This window comes from Mixophyes fleayi, chromosome 7, assembly GCF_038048845.1.
Source record: "Mixophyes fleayi isolate aMixFle1 chromosome 7, aMixFle1.hap1, whole genome shotgun sequence".
Lineage (NCBI taxonomy): Eukaryota > Metazoa > Chordata > Amphibia > Anura > Limnodynastidae > Mixophyes > Mixophyes fleayi.
The window spans coordinates 10,716,461-10,740,524 of NC_134408.1; the positions used below are offsets into that span (position 1 = coordinate 10,716,461).

Sequence of the window (24,064 nt, forward strand, 5' to 3'; positions counted from 1 at the left end):
TAAAAACCACTGTTGATGATGTTCTGGTCAGAATCGGACCCAAGGCCTCAGAGATGCAAAGTGCCAACACTGAACCATGTGCCACTCCATGCTGATCAGTACTCATAGCAATCAGGCTACAGTTGTAGTAAGCACTTAGCCAACCAATGCTTTCTGAAAATGAAAAGTTGCTTCCCAGTTAAGAACTAAGGGCACTTGTGTTGCTCACCACTGATGTTAATGACTGAGCCATTATGTGTATGTGAAATAGACCAATTTATACGTATGGCATTTTATTACAGAATGTATTTCTGCCCACTATGTTAGCAGAAAAAGACTAAATGGTATATAATTCATAGTGCTAGAGTAACATACCTTGAGTTTGGATGAGGTCCAAGAGCAGGATAGTTTCAGGTGGAATGCTTCAGAAAGCTTTTCTTTGTTAAAATGCCCTCCTTCTCTTCGGAGATGTTTTATAACAAAGCTAAGTTATGTTTCTGCAGCAAAATCTTGGAATTTTCAATTCATATTAGTATAAGCAAATGTCAGTGTTCCACAGCAATAGAAAATCATTAGCGAGGCTAGATATGGGGAAGGGTACATGGTGGTCCACTTGGATCCTGGCCAGATTACAGGGGGGTTAGGGTTCCAGTCGAACCTCGCATTGGTGTACGCTGGGCAGAACTTTGACCCGGGGTGCCTGATCTGGCCTTCCACTGGATAGATTTGTATTATCTATCTGATTATGCTTTCGGACAACCCTGCACCGATTGGTATGAAACCAATGCGAGGTGGTCTAGTTGGATCCTGGCCAGGTTTTAGGAAGATGTGGGTCCTGGTCGGACCTCCTGTTGGTGTACCCTGGGCAGAATTTGGACACAGGGAGCCTGTTCTGAGCCTTCCACTGGATGGATTTAGATAACATTTAATATAAAAACAAAAATGACACCTAAACGGTGTCAAAAGAGCTGCTAAGCCGCTAATTATTTTTAAAATTTTGACAGTTATATCCAATTCATTGATAACTTAATAATTTGATTATTTAGCTAGTAATAGATATATGTATTTGCCTCTTCTATTGGGAAGGGTGTGTGTTATTGATTTGTTTTGTGATTATGAAAATCCCTTTAAGTGGGAAATACAGGATGCCAGAGATATTACATTGTATCATAGTACACCTACTGCAAGAATCTCTTAACTTCTGTAAATTAATATTATTGTACCACTTTGTGGGCAGGTCATGATTCGCCCCTGGCTGCAGTTCAGCACCTCCTCTCTAGAGGTGCTCTGCCTTCATCTGTTTCTGACTGCAAGGGTTAAGTTCTCATCCTTGGATCTGGATCAGCTGTGTCTGACCTTTATAAGACTGCCTTTCCCTGCAAACTGGGCCAGTTTTTGAATTGTCACTGCTGCTGCTTTTCCTGTAAAAACTCCTGTGATCTGATCCTGACTTACTCCCTGGTATTTAACTCCTCTAGTTCCTACATTTTGCACCTCCTCTTGTGACCCAGATCCTGGCTTTGTTTGACCTTTCTCCTGCTTACTCCCTGGTATTATTGTGAATCTTCTGGCTACTGATCCCTGGCTGGCATGGCCCTCTTTTTGCCTGATTCTCCCGTGGATCATCCGGTGTCTCCTGCCTCCTAGCTAAACCTGGTAATCCAGTTTCCCTGTGTATGTACTTCATCTGTTATACCTGGACATCAACATTTCATCCTCCAGTGGCTAAACCTGGTAATCCACCCTCACACTTCAGTTGGTAAGTATGGTTTAGCTACGCCCCTGATTATACAGCTTATACAGTTACTGCCCTTATACATACGGTTATACGGTTTATACAGTTACTGCCCTTATACATACAGTTTTACAGTTTATACAGTTACTGCCCTTATACATACAGTTATACAGTTACTGCCCTTATACATACAGTTATACGGTTTATACAGTTACTGCCCTTATACATACAGTTATACGGTTTATACAGTTACTGCCCTTATACATACAGTTATACAGTTACTGCCCTTATACATACAGTTATACGGTTTATACAGTTACTGCCCTTATACATACAGTTATACAGTTTATACAGTTACTGCCCTTATACATACAGTTATACGGTTTATACAGTTACTGCCCTTATACATACAGTTATACAGTTTATACAGTTATACTCTAACCTCAGAGCCTGGGACTTTCCCAGCTTAAAAATATGAATGTAATGCCGCTTATTGATAATTTTTGTCATTTTTGTCGCAGCTCTTCTCTGAGGAAGTTGTTGGGCGTGCAATAATGTTTTTTTTATTTCTTTAACCCCTGGAATGCCAGCCTGCCACTATGAAATTAGGTGAGGAAGCAAAATGGGTAAATAGTGTTGTGTGTTGGGTGTGGGGTATTGTGTGTGGGGTGTGGGGTATTGTGTGTGATGTGTATTGTGTGTGGGGTGTGGGGTATTGTGTGGGGGGTGTGGGGTATTGTGTGGGGGGTGTGGGGTATTGTGTGGGGGGTGTGGGGTATTGTGTGGGGGGGTGTGGGGTATTGTGTGTGGGGTGTGGGGTATTGTGTGGGGGGTGTGGGGTATTGTGTGTGGGGTGTGGGGTATTGTGTGGGGGGGTGTGGGGTATTGTGTGTGGGGTGTGGGGTTTTGTGTGGGGGGTGTGGGGTATTGTGTGTGGGGTGTGGGGTATTGTGTGGGGGGGTGTGGGGTATTGTGTGTGGGGTGTGGGGTATTGTGTGGGGGGGTGTGGGGTATTGTGTGGGGGGTGTGGGGTATTGTGTGGGGGTGTGTGGGGTATTGTGTGGGGGGTGTGGGGTATTGTGTGGGGGGGGTGGGGTATTGTGTGTGGGGTGTGGGGTATTGTGTGGGGGGGTGTGGGGTATTGTGTGTGGGGTGTGGGGTATTGTGTGGGGGGTGTGGGGTATTGTGTGGGGGGTGTGGGGTATTGTGTGTGGGGTGTGGGGTATTGTGTGGGGGGGTGTGGGGTATTGTGTGTGGGGTGTGGGGTATTGTGTGGGGGGGTGTGGGGTATTGTGTGTGGGGTGTGGGATATTGTGTGGGGGGAGTCTTTATTTAGAAGAAATGTTTTTTTTTTTATGCACAGTGTGTGGCATTTTTTAACGATTTTTTCAAGGTTTATTACAGGACCCAGTGGACTCTGGATGCCGGGGCATACGTGCACTTGTAGTTCTACAGTGCTAGCATGCCCTGACAGCCATGAGTAGGCTGACACTTGTAGTACTGCAGACACCAGCATGCCCGTTTAATTTAAGACATTTAAGACATTCCGGAAGAGTCACAAGTAGGTGCAGTGGGTAAGAAGATGGCAGCAAGCAGGTAGCAGAAACATCCTGTCAGACAGCAATAATGGGAGCTCATCTCTATGTCCTAAGTCGCTCAAGAATCAGTGAGACTACGGTACTGCACTTCTCAGTGTATTATAACCAGTGCTGATGATACAGGAAGTATATAGACGGCTTTAAACAGACACATATACATTTCTGTCACAAAATCCTAATTATTAAGCTGCTCCCACAATTTTCCTGGGTCGTTTGACATATCACAGTGACCTGAAGGAGTTAAACTGTTACACTTCTACATTCTGACACAACCTGTGACTACACAAGGGCAGAGTTCTGTTTGTGATACTTTGTATTCCGTTTTATTTTAGAGAATAAAGATTTTTGCTACATAAATTTTAGATAATATTCCACAACAGGAAAAACAGAAATTCTGACTTACTACAAAATTAACCAAACTACAATGTTATATAAGTAAATATAAACAAATATGTGCATGAAATGTATGCTATGTGGAAAAATGAATAACAAAATAATCGGTCTTAAAATGCGTGTGTATCCGGAAACCATTATGTGATAGAGAATGAGTGAAGCATTTGATCCAATCTGATCCAAGCATTAACAATTCCTTTATTAACAAATAAGTGTATGTGATTCAATAAATAGATAACTATGATTCCGATTTATGTGCAAAACATTATTCATATATTGTAAGGGTAACACTACATGAATTATTAAATTAGCGTAACAATTTACAGAATAAATAACAGTCCAAATATCAATTCCAGGTAATTGAGAATGATCTATAATGTTCCCATTCTTCTGTATATAATAGATTGATATAATAAATCCAGGACTTGATGTAGAATTTACATTATACACAGACGTGAATTGTGTCTGAATAATAATAAGCCAAGTGGATGCATCTGATGATGTGTCCAAGTCTGCATCCAATGCATATGCACTAGGTTCAAGTCATCATCATCTTTATCAGTGCACATTGTGAACCTGCCCTCCAACACCGCAAGAGATACGCCAGCTTCCAGATCAGACGCATTTTCGTCATACTTGCCTACTCTTCCGTAATATCCGGAGGCTCTCGAATTTTGGAGAGTCCTCCTGGACTTCCAGAAGAGTAGGCACAAATCCCGGATCCTAAAAAAATGCTGAAATTCGCGGCATTGAGTATCGGGGGCAGGGCTTAATCGTGCCATTAAGCCCTGCCCCCGCTGTTCAATGCTGTTAATTTCGTCATTTTATAGTGGTGGCCAAAATGACGCAATTCTTCAAGTCCCGCCCCCACACACCCAGCTCGTCCCCCTAGCTCCCGGAAGCCAGATTCAAAAGGTTGGGATGTATGATTTACGTGAACACGTCCTCACTGTACTTGGCCAACTCTTGTACGCCCATCCCTACACCAGTGGCGGAACTACAAACGGGGGCCTATAGAGATCTGCATGGCAAATGCAGAGGGTCTGGGACCTCCGGATCCCTGCTCCCCGCCTCTCTGCACTGAGGCCCACAGTTCGCTGGTTCTGCCTCTGCCCTACACCTACCCTCCTCTCTAAACATAAGGAGTTAGAAGTGTAAGATACCTCTGAGCCTACATAGTGACCTGCGTTTAAGCATTTTTTGTGCACACACGCATTACCAAAATGTGTTTAATACGCAAACAAAAAAGACGCTTACATCCAACTCTTCACAGGCCCCTAGTGCAGAAATGGTAATGGCTGCATGTAAAAAAATATGGTGTTGAGTGATGTATAATATTATTTCAATTGCTGGTCTTAAAAAAAAACGGAGAGCTCTATACTTGCATATATTACAGGAAAATATTATTTTCCCTTATGTATTCAATATAATTTCCCAAACTCCTCTATATTTTACACTAATGAATTTATCTGTACACTTAATCAAGCACACAAGTAGTTAACTGACAAATACTTACAATCCAGTAGATCCTGATGGTTAGCTACAAAGTCTACATAAAGATTAGAGAAGCAATTCCATTCCTTGTTAGGTTGTTCCATACATTCTCCCATATCAGTGCCCACACAGCACCCCCTCCTCCCTGATGGGAGGGGTAAGAGTTTTACTTCTGAAGGGGCCAGAAAGGGAGGGGGACTGACAGAAGACGGAGCAGTGTATGCAGGTATTATATGTGTTTTCTTCATGTATTCATACTTTTATATCACTTTATGTCTGCAGTAAGGCCTGCACGTTCTAGAATGTGAGCTTCTACTTATTAATAACACTATTGGTCCTATTTAGTAACACAGAGCACAATGTACGTACACAAGTGTGATGTAACTAAGATCAGTGAATCAGATGTTTCCTTTCATTTTGCAAACTGCACAATAGGAATGACAGGGCATATTCCTGACACGTGACTAGTTCAGGGAGAGGTCATGTTAAAAATATGTTGTTTTTTTAACAGAGTTAGTCTTTTCTATCTCTACCAAGAACACATTACACTGAAACTGTTTTGGAAAAAAAAGAAACATTCACTGATACAGAATTTCCAGAACTGTGTAACAATGAATGCAAAACATGCCTGTAGTATAGGGGTAGTTTTAACTATTAGTTAATCATTCTCCATCTTACAAGCAGTGATGCTGAACTGTGAAAGTTCAATATAACACACAAAAATACATCCAACAAAAATACACAAGTACAGGCAGAGACACAGAAAGCTGCACATTATACATTTACGGCTCACACATATTGGGCGGGTTTCATGTTTCCCAGATTTTTCTCCCCCTCATCCTTCACAATTTTGATCGGATGCGCAGGAAACAGGGAGAGTGAAGCAGACACAGGGCCATCTTTTCCATTGGGCACGATGGGCAGCTGCCCGGGGGCCCCACAAGCAAGGGGGCCCCATAGGCACGGCTCTTAATGAGAATAAATAATCCTGCAAAAGAAAAAAACCTGCAAAAAAACCTACAAGGGTCACTGAGCAAGTACATCTGTCTATCTCTATCTCTATATATCTATATCTATATCTGTATCTGTATCTGTATCTGTATACATCTATATTTCTATATCTATATCTATATCTAGGGCCCCGGTGCACTGCTTTGCCCGGGGGGCAATAATGTTGTTAGGATGGCCCTGAGCAGACAAGCTGCTTTTTTTACACTTTCTCCTTGTTAGATCTTGTAGTAAAGTTTTTGCTTTATCTCTGTTATGGCCTATTTAGAATTAGGAGCCACATTACAGCAATAAAAAAAAAAAATCACATATCACCAGGATTTATCTAAAAAAATATTGCAGTGCAGCTGAACAACGGCCTTCCTGAAGCCAGTGTCTGCGGTGTGAGCCGACTTACAGGCGTGCAAATCCGTAATGCGACTAAAAGTAAAATAATTTAATATAAAAATTGTATTTGAAATTAAATGAATAGTTTTGAATGCAAAACATTTCTCTGTACATTCTGCTCTGTTATCGCCATAACAACAACATTACATTACATTGCACATTTCCCAGTAATGCTGGTACGATATCTGCATTTTGGAAGAACTGAAGAGCTGTTTTATGTCAGTGAAAAGCAATAAATTACAGCCTTTAATTAATAATATTAAAGTCTATAGGATGCAGTCGTTACTGGCATACTAGCTGTTTCTAAAGTGTCCAACTCTCGTGAACACCGCCTGCACCGTTTTCATCCTGCAGACAGTAAACGCCACTGAAATCCTGATCCTTTAAAATGAGCGTAAAATGCGTTGGGTAGTCACACACACCCGGTGGAAAGCTGTGAAAAAGATACTGATGACAGTAGGAAGCTTTTTCCTTGCAGGGCTGTAACTAGGGTGGTGTCATACAGGGTGCAAAGCTGAGAGGGGGGTAGCTGCGTAGGATTAATTAAATTGAAGCCACAACAGGGAAAATTGACAGGATCTGAGGAAGGGGGGTTAGGGCAGGGCCATCTTTTCGATTGGGCACGATGGGCAGGTGCCCGGGGGCCACACGGGCAAGAGGGCCCCATAGGCAGGGCTCTTAATTAGAATAAATAATCCTGCAAAAGAAAAAATCTCTATATATCTATATCTATATCTGTATCTCTATACATCTTTATCTATATATATATATCTATATATGTAGGGGCCCCGGTGCACTGTTTTGCCCGGGGGCCCATAATGTTCTTAAGATGGCCCTGGGTTAGGGGCAATTTTTTTTGCTTTGCTCAAAATGAAGCATTTAGCAATTGATATCCTATTGTTGCCCCTACATTCATGTATAAATACATAGATTTCCACAAAAAGTTTTATTATTATTAAAATATACCCTGTCCTCTGACTAACATAACTCTGCACTGCCGCTTTTCTCTAGGGTGTTGATTCCCTAATGACCGACTGGCCAAGGCAGGGGTAAGTACAGTGAGAATTGCAGGGCCCCCTCACACAAAAAGACCCCCATATTTAGTCTGGTCAGGGAAAGGAAATTCTATTATTAAAATAAAATAAAAATGTTTAAGTGTTCTTCTTTCAATTACATACTGGTTGAAGTACTAAGCAATATTTTCAAGCTTAGGTTGTTAGGCTTACTTATCTAGATAAGAAAACTGAAATATAGTATAAAAGATACTAAAATATACTTATCTTGCGGCTTTCTCATACCATGCAGGGAAGTAGCGTGTACTCTGCGTGTGCGTGTGTCTGCATTCTGACACTGGGGACTTATTAACCTCTGCTTGTCATCAGGCTGTATAGCTGAAGTGTGATTGTACAGTACAAAGAGTGATATTGTGATCACAACATGAGCATTGATACAAAGTATAATATTGTTCCTGTTTATTTTCCAGCAACTCCAAACTTGTGTGTACATAGAATGTTGCGGTAATTACTGAGCTTCCAGTGTTGGTCTGTAATCACTTCATGCAGCAAGAAGACAAAGGTGATAATGAAGTGTGTGATATTCGATGACAGTCATCTGATAGGAAGGGATGGGGATGACGGTGAGAGATGTCCTGGTGAATGCCCTGGAGAATTTGGGGAAGAGAGGATTTAAAAAGTTCCGGGCGAAGTTACATGACTTTGAGGTTGACGAGGGGTATAGGACGATCTCAAGAGTCAAACTAGAGGACAGAGACTGTGATGATGTTGCTGATCTCATCAGGATATACTATAAGGATGTCTATGGGATTGAGGTGACCCTGGCTGTCCTGGATGCTATCAATGAGAAGGAAGTGGCCAAAGAACTGGAGAATGATTTGAAGAAAGGTGAGAGATCCTATCACATAATATTCTAAAGGCGTATGGGATATGCTAAGTTGAACCAATGTTGGGTGTAGCCAACAGGAGAGCAATATGAACTGGTGTTATTGTAAATATACATGTAAATATACCAGTGTATCCATGGTGACTATTATCTAGAATGTTTAGGATTTATTGTTTTCCAGCTAGGATGTTACATGATTGGATCACTATGCCAAAAATATGCTAAAATTAGAGATGGTCAAAACTGCAGAAAAATTTTGCCTAAATCGCACGTCACATCGGAACAGGCCATTTAATAGAGATGCACAAATCTGTTGATTCAATCGAATTCCACTTTTGCTTCGCCATTTGGTGGAATGGCATTCAGCAGGACAATAGTCCATTCAATCTTCGCTGTTGATTGGTTGGGGTTAGACTGAGCCAAATTTCAGCCAGTGAAATGGGCAAATGTTTGCTGCCAAATGTGGAATGAAGGAAATATTTTACAAAATAGTTTTGAAAGTTTTATCTTTTACTTAAATGCATTGATAAATCACCTATCTGTCTTTACACAGCCCATGATGTTCCTCTCCTTATTGTCTCAGAGCTCCTCACAGTGACTGTGAGAGAAGGAGCTCAGTGATAACGTTTATGTGTATGTCATTGCCACCTTTATTACCTTGACTGGCAGAGCTCTGCCCAGTGACTGTAAGAGAAGGCTTAGGGATCATGTTTATGTATTGGGTACAATCTGGCGACGGTGAATCTGTTGACAGTACCAAAATGTTGACAGTGTAACTGTCAACAGATTCATTCTGTTCACATATTTAAAATGGGGATATTGTGACTTCTGACAGTTGTAATGTCGACAGTCACAATGTTGACATTCAAAGGGCATTGCTGACAGCAGCCGCCGGATAGTTAACATTAAAAAATACCCCCACAAACATTCTCCCGCCTCCAAACACATTAACCCTAGTGCTGCCTGCACAATACAGTAGAATAGTACACAGCGTGCGCTCCCAAAAAGATTAACCCTAGTGCTGCCAGCCTAAGTTGGTGCTATCAAAATTGGGGGACAAAAAGCATGGGGTACCCCTGATTTTACTGGAACCAGCACTAGGCTGTGGGTTCCCCTGCTATACTGCCACCAGCCCCAGGCTGGTCAGCACAGGGCTGCATTTGCTAGGGACATGAGGTCTGCAAAAATAATGTTGTGCCCCTGTTGAAAGTGTCATGGCTCTTCCTACACCCCTGGGCAATGGGTGTTGGGGGGTAATATAATATATTTTTATAGTAAACACACCAATTTGTGTTGGTGCACTACAGGTCTAAACATGCCCAAGCTGCCATTAACAATTTTGGCATTGTGGTGCTTCTAGTCAGAGCCGTAACTAGGGAGGTGCGGGCGGTGCCGTCGCCCAGGGCGGAAGCCCAGGGGGGGCGCAGCCGCCTGATACCTGCCTCTATGCCCAGACTCAATTAATTCAAAGGTGCCACAAGCAACAGCTCATTCCCTGCATCAGAAGCAGTCACCTTAAGCAGCTTGTTCGGCATTTGGAACGCATACTTGCGTTCCAAATGCCGAACTTCCTGCTTTAGGTGACTGTTTCTGATGCAGGAATGAACTATAACCTCCCACAGGCGCTCACTCAAGGAGGGGGGGGGGGTACAATTGCCAAGAAACACCTCTCCCCTGTGCTTGTATCCCTACCTCCAGTAAACGGAGGTTTTTTACATTTGTTTTAAATCATTATTTTAAAAAAGTGGGCGGAGCCAGAACGCATCATGACTGTAGGGTCCGTGCAGCCTATTACTGCAGCTCAGGGATCCTACTGACAGCCCTGCAGGAACAGAGGAGATCGTGGCTGCCTCACACTACAGGAAACAGCAAGAGGTAAGTGAAAGTAATTGCTATGTAAGAAGAAGAGACATAGGAACGGAAATGGGGATAAACTAAATGAGAGGGGGGAGGGAGGGGGAGTAAAGAAAGGTAGAACTTAGGTTATAAGGGATATTTTGAAATGGGAAGGGGTTCCCCCTTCCTTTATACTTTCATCCATGTTTGCTAGTAAATAGAGCAGATCCACTACTCAGAGTAGCAGGTGCCTGTCCTCTTTCAAACTTTTCAGCAGCCCAGTCCTGACTCCTGTCTCCCCCCATGTTTGTGTGTACTGTGTATCAGTGTATCTTGCCACTCCCCCCTCCTAGTGTGTCTGACTGTATCAGCTTCCTCTATCCCTGGTTGTGTCATCTCTTTATCCAAATTAGTATGTATAGCCCTCTTTCTCCCTATGTATTTGTGCCCCCCCCTCCCCCTCCCTGTTTATGTGTGCATAGCTCTTCTTTTTGTGTGTTTATGTCCGTTTCTGCCTTTCCATTTGTGTGCCTGTATCTCCCCATGTGTGTTTCTCTGTCCCCCTTGTGATTATATGTCTATTTCTACATTGTGTCCCCTTATTTTCCTCCCCTTTGTGTGTATCTCATTTTGCCATCTCATTACATATGTGTGCCAGGTGGGCACTTAGGGGTATTTTACAGTTGTCCAGAACCCCCTCACATTCAAATCAAACCACCCTGAAAGCAGTATCTGCACGGTATGCTGAAGCTGTCTGCGGTCGCAGAAAGATCATCAAGAAAGAAAGGGGCACATGCATGATTTCATGCCCGTCACGTGACGCAGCCTGAGCGTAACACAGCAGAGGTGGCACCCCTTATATTCCCACAACAGGGGCGACAGCATTTCTGCTGAGAGGTGAGTGGCTGTTACTATGCTATAAACTATATTTGAGACACTGGGGCCTATTTACAAATAGGGCCCCCAGTTCAGCGATATGTAGGAGTTTTATAGCTGTAAACTATACTAAGTGTTTAGGGCTTTCAGTTACAATACTGTGGAAAAAAATAGGGTAAAAATATATATATTTATTTTAAAACCTTTTATTAAAAATGTTTTATTCAAAGAATAAATAGTTTTTAAACTATATTAATCTGTTGTCTCTATCCTGTGATGGCAATAACAGAACAGGTATTGTGGCGGTGCAATTACCACCATGATGCTTGTTAAATAGGCTTCCCCTTACAAACATTTGGAACCCCCCCCCCCCTTTTGAAACCCTGCGTTTGCCCCTGCAACTTTCTACAACTTTCTAATTTACCGGTACCAGTGACTGCAATAGACAACTACTGAGGTTGGTACTTTTTTACCTAATAATGATTGATCCTTACAGAACTAGCAAAGGCCCAAGAAAATGGCTGGCTGCACAGAGGGCTTCGGCTAGGAGGAGCAGCATGTTAGTGGAATGTTTTCAGTATGGTGGCACTGCTATTGTAAATATGTATTTTTGTTTTACATGCATGTTTTAACCTATTATTGTGAACAATTCAATTTGGTTTAATGATTTTAAGGGGACACAATTTATAAGCTCATATTAGTGATTAGATAGTACAGTACATATATAGTCTGTCACAGCAGAAATAACACTTCTACCTTATAATTGTTTGAATTTAGGGAGATTTTTTTGATTGGACCTCTGCAGTTTTGCACCATTTGCGATGTGTACAATCTTTTTTTTTTTTTTTTTTAAATTGATTTGCTTCTCCGTTGGGGAGAGGGGGGAGTGACAGTTGCTAAAGGTTTGGGGTTTCTCCAAAGCACTCTTTGTAAAACTATTTAAATTTACTGTTTACTATATGTCAGTATTGTCATTGGTGAGGAATAAATGTAGCTGGTGTCAATTTTACATCTTCAGAATTGAGTAATGCTTCTTGTAAGGCCAGAGCCGTAACTAGGCAGGTGCAAGCAGTGCCATCGCCACACCCCCCACATTAGGTTGGCCACACCCCCACATTAGGTTGGCCACACCCACTCAGTAAATGTCAATCCCATTTAGATGGGGGGCGCCGGTGCCCTGTCTCGCCCAGGGCACTAAAATGTCTAGTTACGGCACTGCTTCTAGTACTACAAGCACCAGCATACCCATGGCTGCCAGGGCATGTCGGCACTTGTGGAATCACAAGTGCCAGCCTGTCCTGGCATCAAGGATCCCTGGGACCTGTAGTCCACTCAGACAAAATGTAAATAAAATACACCCTTCATTTGAAAAATAACTTTATTTGAAATAAATAAAAAGCACCCCTGTATACTGACCAACATCCAGGTTCTGTAATAATTCCAACTATCATGCTAGTGCACAAAATAAAATAAAAGTGATCCAAATTCTTTCAAGCTTTAAAGTAAAACCTAATAAAATGAATCCCAGGGTCCGAGCTTGAAAAAAAAAATCTTCTTGTTGCTTATTTTTGATTGATAAACTGATTCAGCCACTTGTTGATGTTGCAGAATTGTTATGTTTACTTGTATTTTTTTGTAGAATTCATGCTGCTATATTGTTTTGTATATTGTATCCATTTCCATATATAAACATAGATTTACTGAGTTTTATAAGGTTACCTTTCTCTCTCTCTCTATATATATATATATCATAATATTAGTCCGCTTAGACTTATCTCTGTTGCTTTCTGTATGCACCCAAATGCACTTTATTTGTGATCGTATTTTTCCTATGTATGTTTGGGTGCAAATGTGTCAATCTCTAAATGATCGGCTGTTAAAATTACTCCTACTTTGAGCCGACTAGGTAATAATTGTATGCGTCTTTTTTTACTGTTGAATTTTTTTTTAATTTTAAAATTGAATTGTGTTGTCCTAAAAACACAATGTGAATCCATGTTTTTGTTGTATATATCCTATGACATTGTTTCCTTTTATGTATAATAGAATGGGAATGGGAAATTTATTTTAATTTTTTTCCTTTTAATTATTTTTTTTTCCTTTCTTCACCACTTATTTTGCGGCTTTCTCCCAGTGAAAATAATACTTTCTCTATCTTGCTTTCTATTTCCAGTTGATGGGTTTGAAAGACTGAAGCAGTCAGTGGAATCGGGTGAAAGAACAACGCCTACAGGTGAGAACGAAACCCAATTGGGTGAGTGGAATTAATAACGGTGAGAAGACGGGTCAGCATAAGGACTCCTGGGGCTCACTGCAGAAGATATTTGTACAGAATAGGATCTGGGTGCTTTATTGGGTGCCAAAACTGTTGAGGTCATATACGTTATACGATGCCACAATCTGTTTTGGCCACACCCATGATACAGTTTTTGAGCAACTGGATACTCCAGTCCCCCCAAAGGGGCTTACAACTTTGAATAAGTGGCTTAGGGAATCAATCCAAACCACATCAGGAAGAATCATCATAGAGAGCTGCAGTGTCCTAGTGGATAGGACCTACGCGTTTTGTCCTTTTTAGACTTCATGTTGTACCATATCTTTTAAGAATTGAAATCCTACTGTGAATGTGGTGGGTGTGAAATCGCCATTGTGCATGCGCATAAAGGAACCACATCCAGAAGCCTGTAAATGGTCTATGTAGTAAGTATATCTGCATTAAAGTACCAATTGAATAGGTCATATGACTGATGATGACATTCTATGAAGTGCTCCAGTGTTTTTCTTTTATATGCCTGAACTATTTTCCCAGATCCCGCAAGAATTGACCATTCTCCTGAACAAATATGAACTAATCCCTCAATAGATGTAATGATGTGTGTTATATTCTGACAGACCTTCTATGCATACAAAATGTCTGCTCGAGATGCCATTAGTCCATTTCTGGATCCAATTCATCATATGCCCTGTTCATACATGATTGCCAGCATTACCTTATTGCTATAGGTAGCTGCTAATTTCCAGTACAGTGAAAAGTGTCACAATAATTTGGCTAGGTATAGTGATATAATAAAAGCATAATTAAAATGTAAATGCTATATTTGTAATATGTAAAACTATATTCCACTATATTTTAAAGTGCACTGTCTTATTTAAAGCAGATACTGTTTTATAAAGAGGGTAATGCAATTGTCTATCTTTACTTTTCAGCAAGACCAGTAATCACTAGTCTAGGTGACGATGGAGAGATGAAGTACTCTCTCACACTGGAGAAGCTTTGTCCCCGATACGTTCAGATTGAATGGACCTGTGGAGTGGGCGAATCACTAGAGACTGTTCCATCTCGATATCGCTACACAGAAGAACCTGATAACAAATTTACAGTCTGTAGCGAGGTCAGAATTTCAGAGAATCTCCTGAAAAATCCAGAATGTAGAGTGTGTGTAAGCTGGGTACATCAATATACAAACAGCCAAGGACAGCAAGAGTTGTCTATCAGAGATCCAGGTGAGAGAGATTGGAACACTGTGCTCATGACAAAGAGAGTCCAGAGAGAGTAGATATAGCCCATTCCATCCTGGTATAGATGCAAAGGGTCTTTTATGTAACTGTTTCCTAGAAATGACCTCTGAGTATGTGGCTCTATTATCTTGACCCGTAATACCAATCTCACATCTCTCAGGAAAGTTGTTATATTCAAGGTGGCTTTATTAATTTTCCTGCAGAAGTGTATCGGAAAACACAAGCTTCCTACTTCAGCTATACACAAATCTATCTGCACTGTGGGGGGAAGTCTGTGGCTTCCTGCTTGTGTCCCTTCCTCATTTCATGATACCAACTCTGTACATACAGTTATATAGTCATACTCATATAGTCATACAGCTGGACAGGTCACTGCCTCTCACAAGATCAGCTGTGTATCGGACTTGGCAACCAGTGCCAAAACTGTTGAGGTGATATACATTATATGACCTCAACAGCAATATTAATGAAGTCTGTGTTATTATTCTGTATATATGTAATTAAAATGACTAAGTTGCATAGTATGTAAGTGTTGTCAGAATGGGAAAAGCAGTTATATAATACAGAACAAGTCCTTGTAGCAATTCCTGGCACTAGGCACTAGCTTATGTTGCCCTGTGAGCAATGCAGACCTTGATGGTCCTCCTAGTGCATTTCAAGGTGAACACTGCTCTCAGGAGATACCGCTCCAAACTAGAAGTGCACCGTGAAGTGTGGAGCGGTGGAGAAATCGCGGTGCACAGGCGTAAACATTCCATTCTCCACTTTAGTATCACTGCTCTAAATTAAATAAACTTTTCATTTTGGACTACAAAAATAATGTTTAGTTTAGCCTAACTTATGGCTCAAGCTAATTTAATGTTTAATGATTAATAAGTAAATAGCACAAGACCTGATCTCCTCCTGTTCTGAGATGGTGCTTTTGCAGAGTGAAGATGATCATGCACCCCTCTGCATGGAAGCAAATGCCCCTGAAACTCCACCCTTGCCATCACCTTATCATGTTACAATAATCTCAGTCAACGAAATAGAATCTGGTTTCGGCACTGCTCCACATAAAGAAGTGGAGCAGAGTGCCCATATGGGTATGCACATTCAGGAGCATGACCAGGATGTTATTAGGCCTCTATTAAAAGTTTTTTGGCCTTTGCACTAGTGACAGAGCAACGTGCTCTACTATTCTACTACACTACTGTATATATAACTAGCTTGTTAAACCATGATTGTATGCTTGTGACCCTGACCCCTGACCCTTTGTTTATGAACCTGTGCTACATGGCTACATGACCCTGACCTGGTACTTGCATTGTTCTAGTGTACTGGAGTTCTCTGCCGTAATCTTGGCCTGTGTCTATCATTCTCTTGTCTGTCAGTAGCCAACTAGATAGACTAATCAAAATTAATGAAACGATGATCAAATGTAACGACGATCAGTACTTTGGAGCATCTGTCATTCATACACATTAATGCAATATTGTCCCGAACAGTCGTTTATCGCTAGATTGACCCAGTAGTCAGCTGCAAAACCTGTATTGTGTACCCAGCCTAAGTGTGTGACCTGGGATACATTTATTTTATTACTACATGTTACTGCTGTCATTTCCATATTTATATATAGTTGGACTTTGTTCTATTTATACAGAAATAAAATGTTATATCATTGGCCTTCCATCTATGGGATACAATGTATGTGTCTCTAATATATGTCGTCTCTTGGTAGATTATCTTTGGACTCCAGTTGTGGAAGAGATACAGACACCCCGTTTATTTCACAACACCCCAGTCACCCTACAGTGTAACATCTCAGGATATTTTCCGGACTCTCTCATTGTGAAATGGCTGAGAAGCAAAAAACAGAATCAAGAGTTGTGTGAAGAGTCGGATGATGTTTCTATCCCAAGAATCAAACCAAACAAAAATGCAGATAACACCTATAGCTGTACAGCAAAACTGATTATCACCCCCACACTGAGAAACCACCAGGGGGCGGAATATATATGCCGAGTGGAGCATCCCTCCCTGGAAAATGTAGTTACAAAAAGAACAGGAAAGTTCAGCATGATGGGTAAGTGTCATTTTGATATAGACATGGATATGACGGTGGTTTTGTTCCTTAAAACTGCAAGAGTTTGTCATTTGACCCAGTCAGTGCACCACCAGATGTGTGGCCAGTGTATTATCATTGTGGTATCATCATCTCATGCAACCTATGTGTCAATATATGGAAATCATATAATTGTCACAGTGGTGATGTCATAAGGGATTTCCCTGAATGTGGAGAAGCCCAATGAATTGAAAAGGAGAGTCGTCTTAGAATGCCTTTGTCTTTCAGAACTGATAGGTCCAGTGTAACCTGGATCTAACAGTGGCTGAAATGTAAGCGGCTCTTAGATTTAGCTTACACTGATTTACCAGTGCTGGCAAAAGTCAGACAACCTGGTTTAAAAAATAAATGGATATTAAAATCAAGTGAAAGAATATTCAATATAACTGTAGGAACAATTAAAGAAAAGTTGTTGTTGCCATTTTAGACTAACACATTGCGGAGGAGTGAAACAGCAGGAACCCCTACCATATATTAAGTTCAAACCAGTTCTGTAGGTAGACATTTCTGGGTGGGTGGAATCAGTCTCAATAAAAGGTTGGCTGAATACAATATTTGTCCAATGTATAAGGTCTTTTTATAAAACAGCTTTTACATTGTGATATCAACGTTCCAGGAATCTAATCTTTTGCTATTTGATTGCTCAAAAAAACGCTCATTCACTCCTTCAATTTGATACATTAACACTTTTACTTGAGCATATATTGTTTTTTGTTGTCTCATTTTTGTGTGATTCTTTAGATTCTTTATCTTATTTTTATTATCCAGCAAAACCTCAGGCGGAGCCCATAAAAGTGACTCTTGATGATAATTTGATAGTTCAGTTCTCTTTGAATCTCAAGATGTTTTATCCTAAAGACATCAAGATCAGGTGGCATAGGGACGAAACACAACCCAGAAAAGGAGTGCGGCAGTCAACTAAACACACAGAAACATTCACGGAAAATGATGATTTCTTGTTTGACGTTACAAGTGAATGTGGCATTCTGGGGTGCAGCTTCGCAGATCCCCAATATGAATTGTTTGTGACTTGGGACCATGAGTCTATGGATGGACCTGAGACCAGAGCATTGTCTGTAAGAGGTAAGTACTCATGAGCACTCAATAGAGAAATATATGATTAAAGCAGCACCTAAAACATATTATTAAAGCACAATTATTGTATATGCTATAAGGGTAATTGCAAGTTTGCAAAATGTAAAACCACAGCACAGAACCATAACTAGACATTTTAGTGCACTGGGCAAGAAAGTCCCCCCCCCCCTCCACACTACCAATCTTGGTGGATGTAGATGCACACTGCCGAAGGTAATGCAGCCATCCTACTCTAGGTGTGTGTCTAGCCACTTACAAGCACTAGTTTGTTCTTCCACAATGTGCTGCGCTCTACTACAAGTACTAGACCGTTCTCCAACACAGTGCTGCGCTCTACTACCTGTTCTTGCAGCTCTGGCTACCTGAAGCTGCTGCTGGTGTCTTAAGCTCTGTTGCTGCTTGGCCAGATCCTGGAATGTTGGGACCCTGCTTGGAAAGGCATAGTTACTATTCACTTCCTAGATAGCTGAGCAGTCCCTAAAGTGTAGTGATCTGAAAGTGGAATAAAATATACAGTGGTCACATATTAATACAGTTATTCATCATTCATTTTCACAGTAATTTCTACCTCAAAATATTAAGTTTGTCCTTATTGTAATAAAGTTCTCTTTTTAAAAGCTGTTTGTACAGTGAAAACATAGTTAGAAAGTAATGTGTTTAGAAAGTGACTAAAAATGTATTTATAATAACAGCATTTCCCCTGTAGACTATTTTCTGTTTTTAACGTTATTTCAAAAAAAATGTTCTTGCAAAAATATGTGATAGGGAATTAACTACCATATTACATGAACTTATGTCAATACGTCCATATAATGTGGTATTACTTGTAGTTATTTCCACTTCAGTTTCTTCTATACTTTGTGCCAATCAAGATTGATATAATTTTTTACAAACGTCAAAGGGCCAAAACAGATTGTCCAATTTAGCTATTTTGTTAATTGAACATAACATTGCAAACTCATTAAAATATGATGATATCATAGACAACGTAGAGAGTCCAAATCTATGCTCAACTTTTATCACCATTCAGTTTAAGAATAATTGTATCCAAAACAGATACCTAGCTTTGGGAGACATTAGGGGAGATAGGGTAAATAATTAAACATCACTTACCCGCACTCCATGATTTTACCACCCAATCAGTCCAGCAATTATCCTAACTGTTTAATATTGAGATTTTCTCTCTTGCAAGACTCAATATTTCATTGGATTGGCAAAGCAAAATCCCCCACTAAATGTTTTTAATTTTGGGTGGAATGATCTTTTAGCAGGTCATTAGTATAAATAAACAAAATAAACAGCAACACAAATGTAAGTGTGAAACGCGTCTCTACAGTATACTGTAAAACAAATTTCATTTCTCAAACTTGTTGTAATTGGCCCCAATGATAGATAGTAGTCATTGCCCTCATACAGTAAGGTTCTTGAAAAATAGGGGAACATTTCTAATATGGTACCAAGGAAATGTATTTTAACCTATAGACACCAATCAGATTCAGTAATTTTATAGTACATTTTACAGTTCACAAAGAAATGTTATGCTAAATGTCTCTTTCTAAAGTATAACTAGACTAAGGTAAAATGTGGGATCATTCAAAGATTAAACTCAATAAATAATTTTATTTGTAGATCTGCCCTGGAGCCCACAAGTAGGAAAAATTATCGTAATTGTACTGCTTGATAACCAAAAGACCAGACTGCGGTGTAATATAACCGGTTATTACCCAGATGTAATAACTTTGTCCTGGTTAAAAAAAGTAAAAGGAAATGTATCGGCAGTACCGGTTTCCAAAGACTTTACTTCAGAAGTCTTACGCCACCAGGGCAAACGCAGCACATGCGGCTTTGGCTGTACGGCCATTTTGTATTTTACGCCAACAGTGAGAGAAGACCAAGGATCAGAATTCATCCTCAGAGTGGAACATCCCAGCATGGAGCATCCGGTGGAGAGAAGCACAGGACCTCTAGAAATCCGTAAGTGGATTCTCTGGAGATTTGTACATTACATCCAATGAACCCCTGAGTAGGTGGAGTAGGATTAGGATGAATCTCTCAGTCATAGGAAATCGCCAAGTGAACACTCAATAAGCGGACGGTAGGACAGTAGTACATTTTCTAGGGCTGCTTTTCTAGTCCACATGCTGTCCTATCTGAAGGATTGAACTGCTGCTAATTCACAGTTTTCTGCCCTAGTTCATTCTGATAACATGGATTCCAGTTTACCTGGCAGCCTGGAGCCCCATTTTGGACCCTCCAGACACCAGGGAAGGTGCTGACAGTTACTTAGGATGACTTTCCTGACCTGGCAGGAATCCTATTTATCTGATTGATAGAGCAGAGGAGTATTCAGTTGTTGGCCTTACCTGGCTCATTGGGTCAGCAGGTTCTCTGCCTGTCTGGTTACAGGTGATGTGTCAGATCGGCCAACATAGCGGTTCACGACTGGACAAGAGAGGACAGTGATATAATGTGACTAAACGTGACTTTATTTTGGATGGTATTATTATGGGTCCATGTTTTTTTGGTGTTGGCTGTATGTTGTTATGGCGCTAATGGCTATAGGTTATGGCGCTAGGTTATGGCGCTAATTCTTTATTTTTGTATTGAAGTACTGATGGAGTTTCACTTTATTATGTATTGCGGTTGTTGTTTCAGTGTGTATGACACTAAGCCATATTGCAGTTACTTTTATTGATAAATCTGCACTAAAATCATACTAACCAACCAGGTGTTAGCTTTTACCTGTCTAGTGCTTGTTGGACAATGAAAGCAAGTATCTGATTGCTGGCCATAGGTGCAGTGCAGATGTTCACCTTTAACCAATATTAGTAAATTACCATGAGGGTCTGTAAACTATTTTTCTTTATTTTTTTTCCCTTCAGGAGAGTTCTGCCCTCCACACGTAGGAGATATAATTATCCCAACACTGGAGGATAACAAGGAAGTGACTCTGACCTGTGATGTCTCTGGATATTACCCTGATGAACTTTCTATTAAATGGTTCAGAAAGGAAAATGGAAGCCTGGCACCTCTGCCTAACAATAGATATGAGATTTCAGGTTTCAACTCATACAACCGGGAAGACCGGACATACACACGTCGGGTTCATTTGACTTTCATCCCGATTCTGATCTCCGACCGAGGAGTAGAATTAATCTGCAGAGTGAATCATACTGGTCTGGAAAACCCAATCGAGAGAAGCACGGGGCCTCTCAGCATTTCTGTTATTAGTGTAGGAATATAGAAAAGCAATTAGAATATGTGTTTGGGGTTTTTGTGATGATTAGAATGTAGACACTTCAATTCCTCGACTTAATCTAAAATTATAAAAAGCACCATTATACAATTGTTTATGCATTTCCTCCAATGCATATTGAGATATGTAAATTTTTGCCAATATATATTTATCACTAATAATCCTGCAGCTATTGGGAAACAGCTTTCCTAAACTATCCAAGTTCCAATTGCTAGAAGTAAAACTGGCATCCTGTGTTCTTATTTAGAGGCTTCCAAAGCCTTTTTATATATCACAGAACTTCATCATCATCGTTTATTAATTTATATAGCACCACTAATTCAGAGAACCCACTCACATCAGTCTCTGCCCAATAGAGCTTACAGTCTAAACTCCCTAACACACACAGAACTAGGGACAATTTTTGAGAGCCGCGAATTAACCTACAAGTATGTTTTTGGATTGTGAGAGGAAACTGAATCGCCCACAGGAAACCCACGCAAACATGGAGAGAACATACAAACTTAACACAGATTAGGCCATGGTCAGGAATCAAACTCATGACCCCAGTGCTATGAGGCAGAAGTACTAACCACTGAGCCACCTTGCTTTCATAAAATCCACAACTAAGAACTATTCAAGTAATTTATGTGCATGTATGTTATTAGTGCAAGCTCTATTAGTGGACCAGTTGCCATAAGATTAAATTTGTATTTTAGTGTTATTATAAGCGTTCTATATATACCCAAACAAAAATTGCTTCAGTCAAACTCCTTAGTATACTGAAGTCATCCTCCAGATGCAGGAGAGGGTTAATTTGCAGCCATTTATTCACATCTGCAAGTCTCATATTGTCAGGTATAAGAATGTTTGTTTCCTAAGCTGTATAATCAACAGAACAGCCGGCATTAATTATTTAGAGCAGTTAGAAGAAAATATATAAACAGAATCTGAATCCTGCAGTTTGGAGACTAAGGGCTACATTTACTAAGCTGCGGGCTTGAAAAAGTGGGGATGTTGCCTATAGCTACCAATTAGATTCTAGCTGTCATTTTGTAGAATGTACTAAATAAATGAAAGCTAGAATCTGATTGGTTGCTATAGGCAACATCCCCACTTTTTCAAACCCGCAGCTTAGTAAATCTAGCCCTAAAAGTGCAGCGGTTTGGAAACAGGAAATCCTCTTTGCCTGTCAGGGTAACTACATGTACATGAAATCCCCTTGTATTAAACAATTTGTAAAACATGAATTAAATCTGTTGTACAGACTCTTTATGAATCAATATTTACACATAATAAATTAGCTTTATTTTAACTATTGATTTTATTAGTCTCTGGGGAGTAGGTGGGTTTTCATCATGTTAGCAAGTTATAAAGTGGTTTTAAAGTGACCTTATACTTTCTATAAATTTCTTAAATTGTGATAGCCATGGTCTATATATTAGACTTGTATTTTATGACTGTATTTTCTTTAATCTTATCACTTGATTAAGCTAAACTTTGCAAACATTAAAACTCTTATTGTTTTATTGAATATTTAAAACAACAGAAATATAGTAGTAATGAATTAAGAATAAAAAACAAAATATTTGCATCCTGTCCGTGCCCTCAGCTGAAACCAAATCTATCACTTTGATCGGAGTGAAGCCGTAATCTAATTACCTTAATCGTCTTTTGTGAGCGCCAAACCAATTTTATTCCCTGTTACGAAAAAAGAAAAGTACATCTGTGAACAATTGTGTCTGTTTAACAGTAACTTAAGTAGCTAAATTTAGAGTATAATAGTTATTAATATTAATGACTGTTGATTAGTAAGTGGAATATGTTTTATGGCTGTCATTTCTTGTTTATGAATGTTTTTGATGTCACAAATAAATTATTATCTAGGAAAACGTTTTTTTTTGCAAAGAACTGGATCTCTGGTGACAATATTGAGCTTCTGATGTTCAAATATAATTCTAAAGGTGAATTGTGAAACAAAATTTAGCTGCATTATGTTACTATTAAACAGACAAATTTATTCTCAGTCATACATTTTTTTTTTTCATGACGGGCGATAGAATTTATTTTTAAATTAATTTGCAAATAATGTTTAGGGCAAATATATAACGGCCACACTATGATTTATATATTGTTGTTAAAGTAATTTTACTTGCCAGCTAGATTTAGAGGAGTGGATAGAGATCGCTAAAAGGTCTTCAAGTTAATCAGTGAATTGATTTTCCTATATACATTAATGTAAATAGCAGCAGAATATGCTTTTGGAATGCATCTAAGCTCCTATGCATGTAACAAAGTTCATACCTATATCATAAAGTAATCATTGCTCATATATTGCAGGGATTAAAGTATTTGGTGTTCTTGCTAGATGTTTCACTCTTTGTGTGAGTTACATTTGGAATACAGTAGGGAAAATGTACAAAACATCAACGATTATCCTTAATCATTTTCTTTTCTTTGAAGATCTGCCCTGGAGCCCACATATAGGTATAAATACTATTCATCAAACTGGGAGATAAGCAAAAGACCAGACTGATGTGTAATATAATTGGTTATTTTCCTGATGTTGTGACTGTGGGGGGTCTATTTATACATCTGCAATGATGAGGATGATTTTATCAAAATCACCAGTACTGGCCTGGAGCAGTGAGGGTCAACTTACAGCTTTGCGGGGTCAGTACCTGTAGAGCCAGGATTGGTTTTTCCATTCCATCAATATATTAAAAAATGTATTAAAAATAAAAATGATTTGAATTTTTTTTTGAAAAAAAAATCTAAAAACAATTAAACATTAAAAAAGTGCATTATTTATGGCATAAGATGGCGATGGTGTGGCAATACAAGTACCGTCGCTATACTTATTAAATAGGCTATTGCTGGTTAAGAGATGGTGAATACTACAAATG

At 39.8% G+C, this 24,064-nt stretch overlaps 1 gene segment (V, D, J or C); it reads left to right on the plus strand.

Annotated features, from left to right (window-relative positions):
* Positions 1–5,224: 5,224 nt before the first annotated feature.
* On the plus strand, positions 5,225–22,473 carry LOC142097318 (immunoglobulin heavy constant epsilon-like). The segment is given in 8 exon segments: positions 5,225–5,425; positions 8,078–8,495; positions 13,379–13,438; positions 14,413–14,709; positions 16,445–16,789; positions 17,597–17,911; positions 19,553–19,897; positions 20,806–22,473. Coding segments are annotated over 7 exon segments (2,001 nt in total).
* The last annotated feature ends 1,591 nt before the right edge of the window (positions 22,474–24,064 follow it).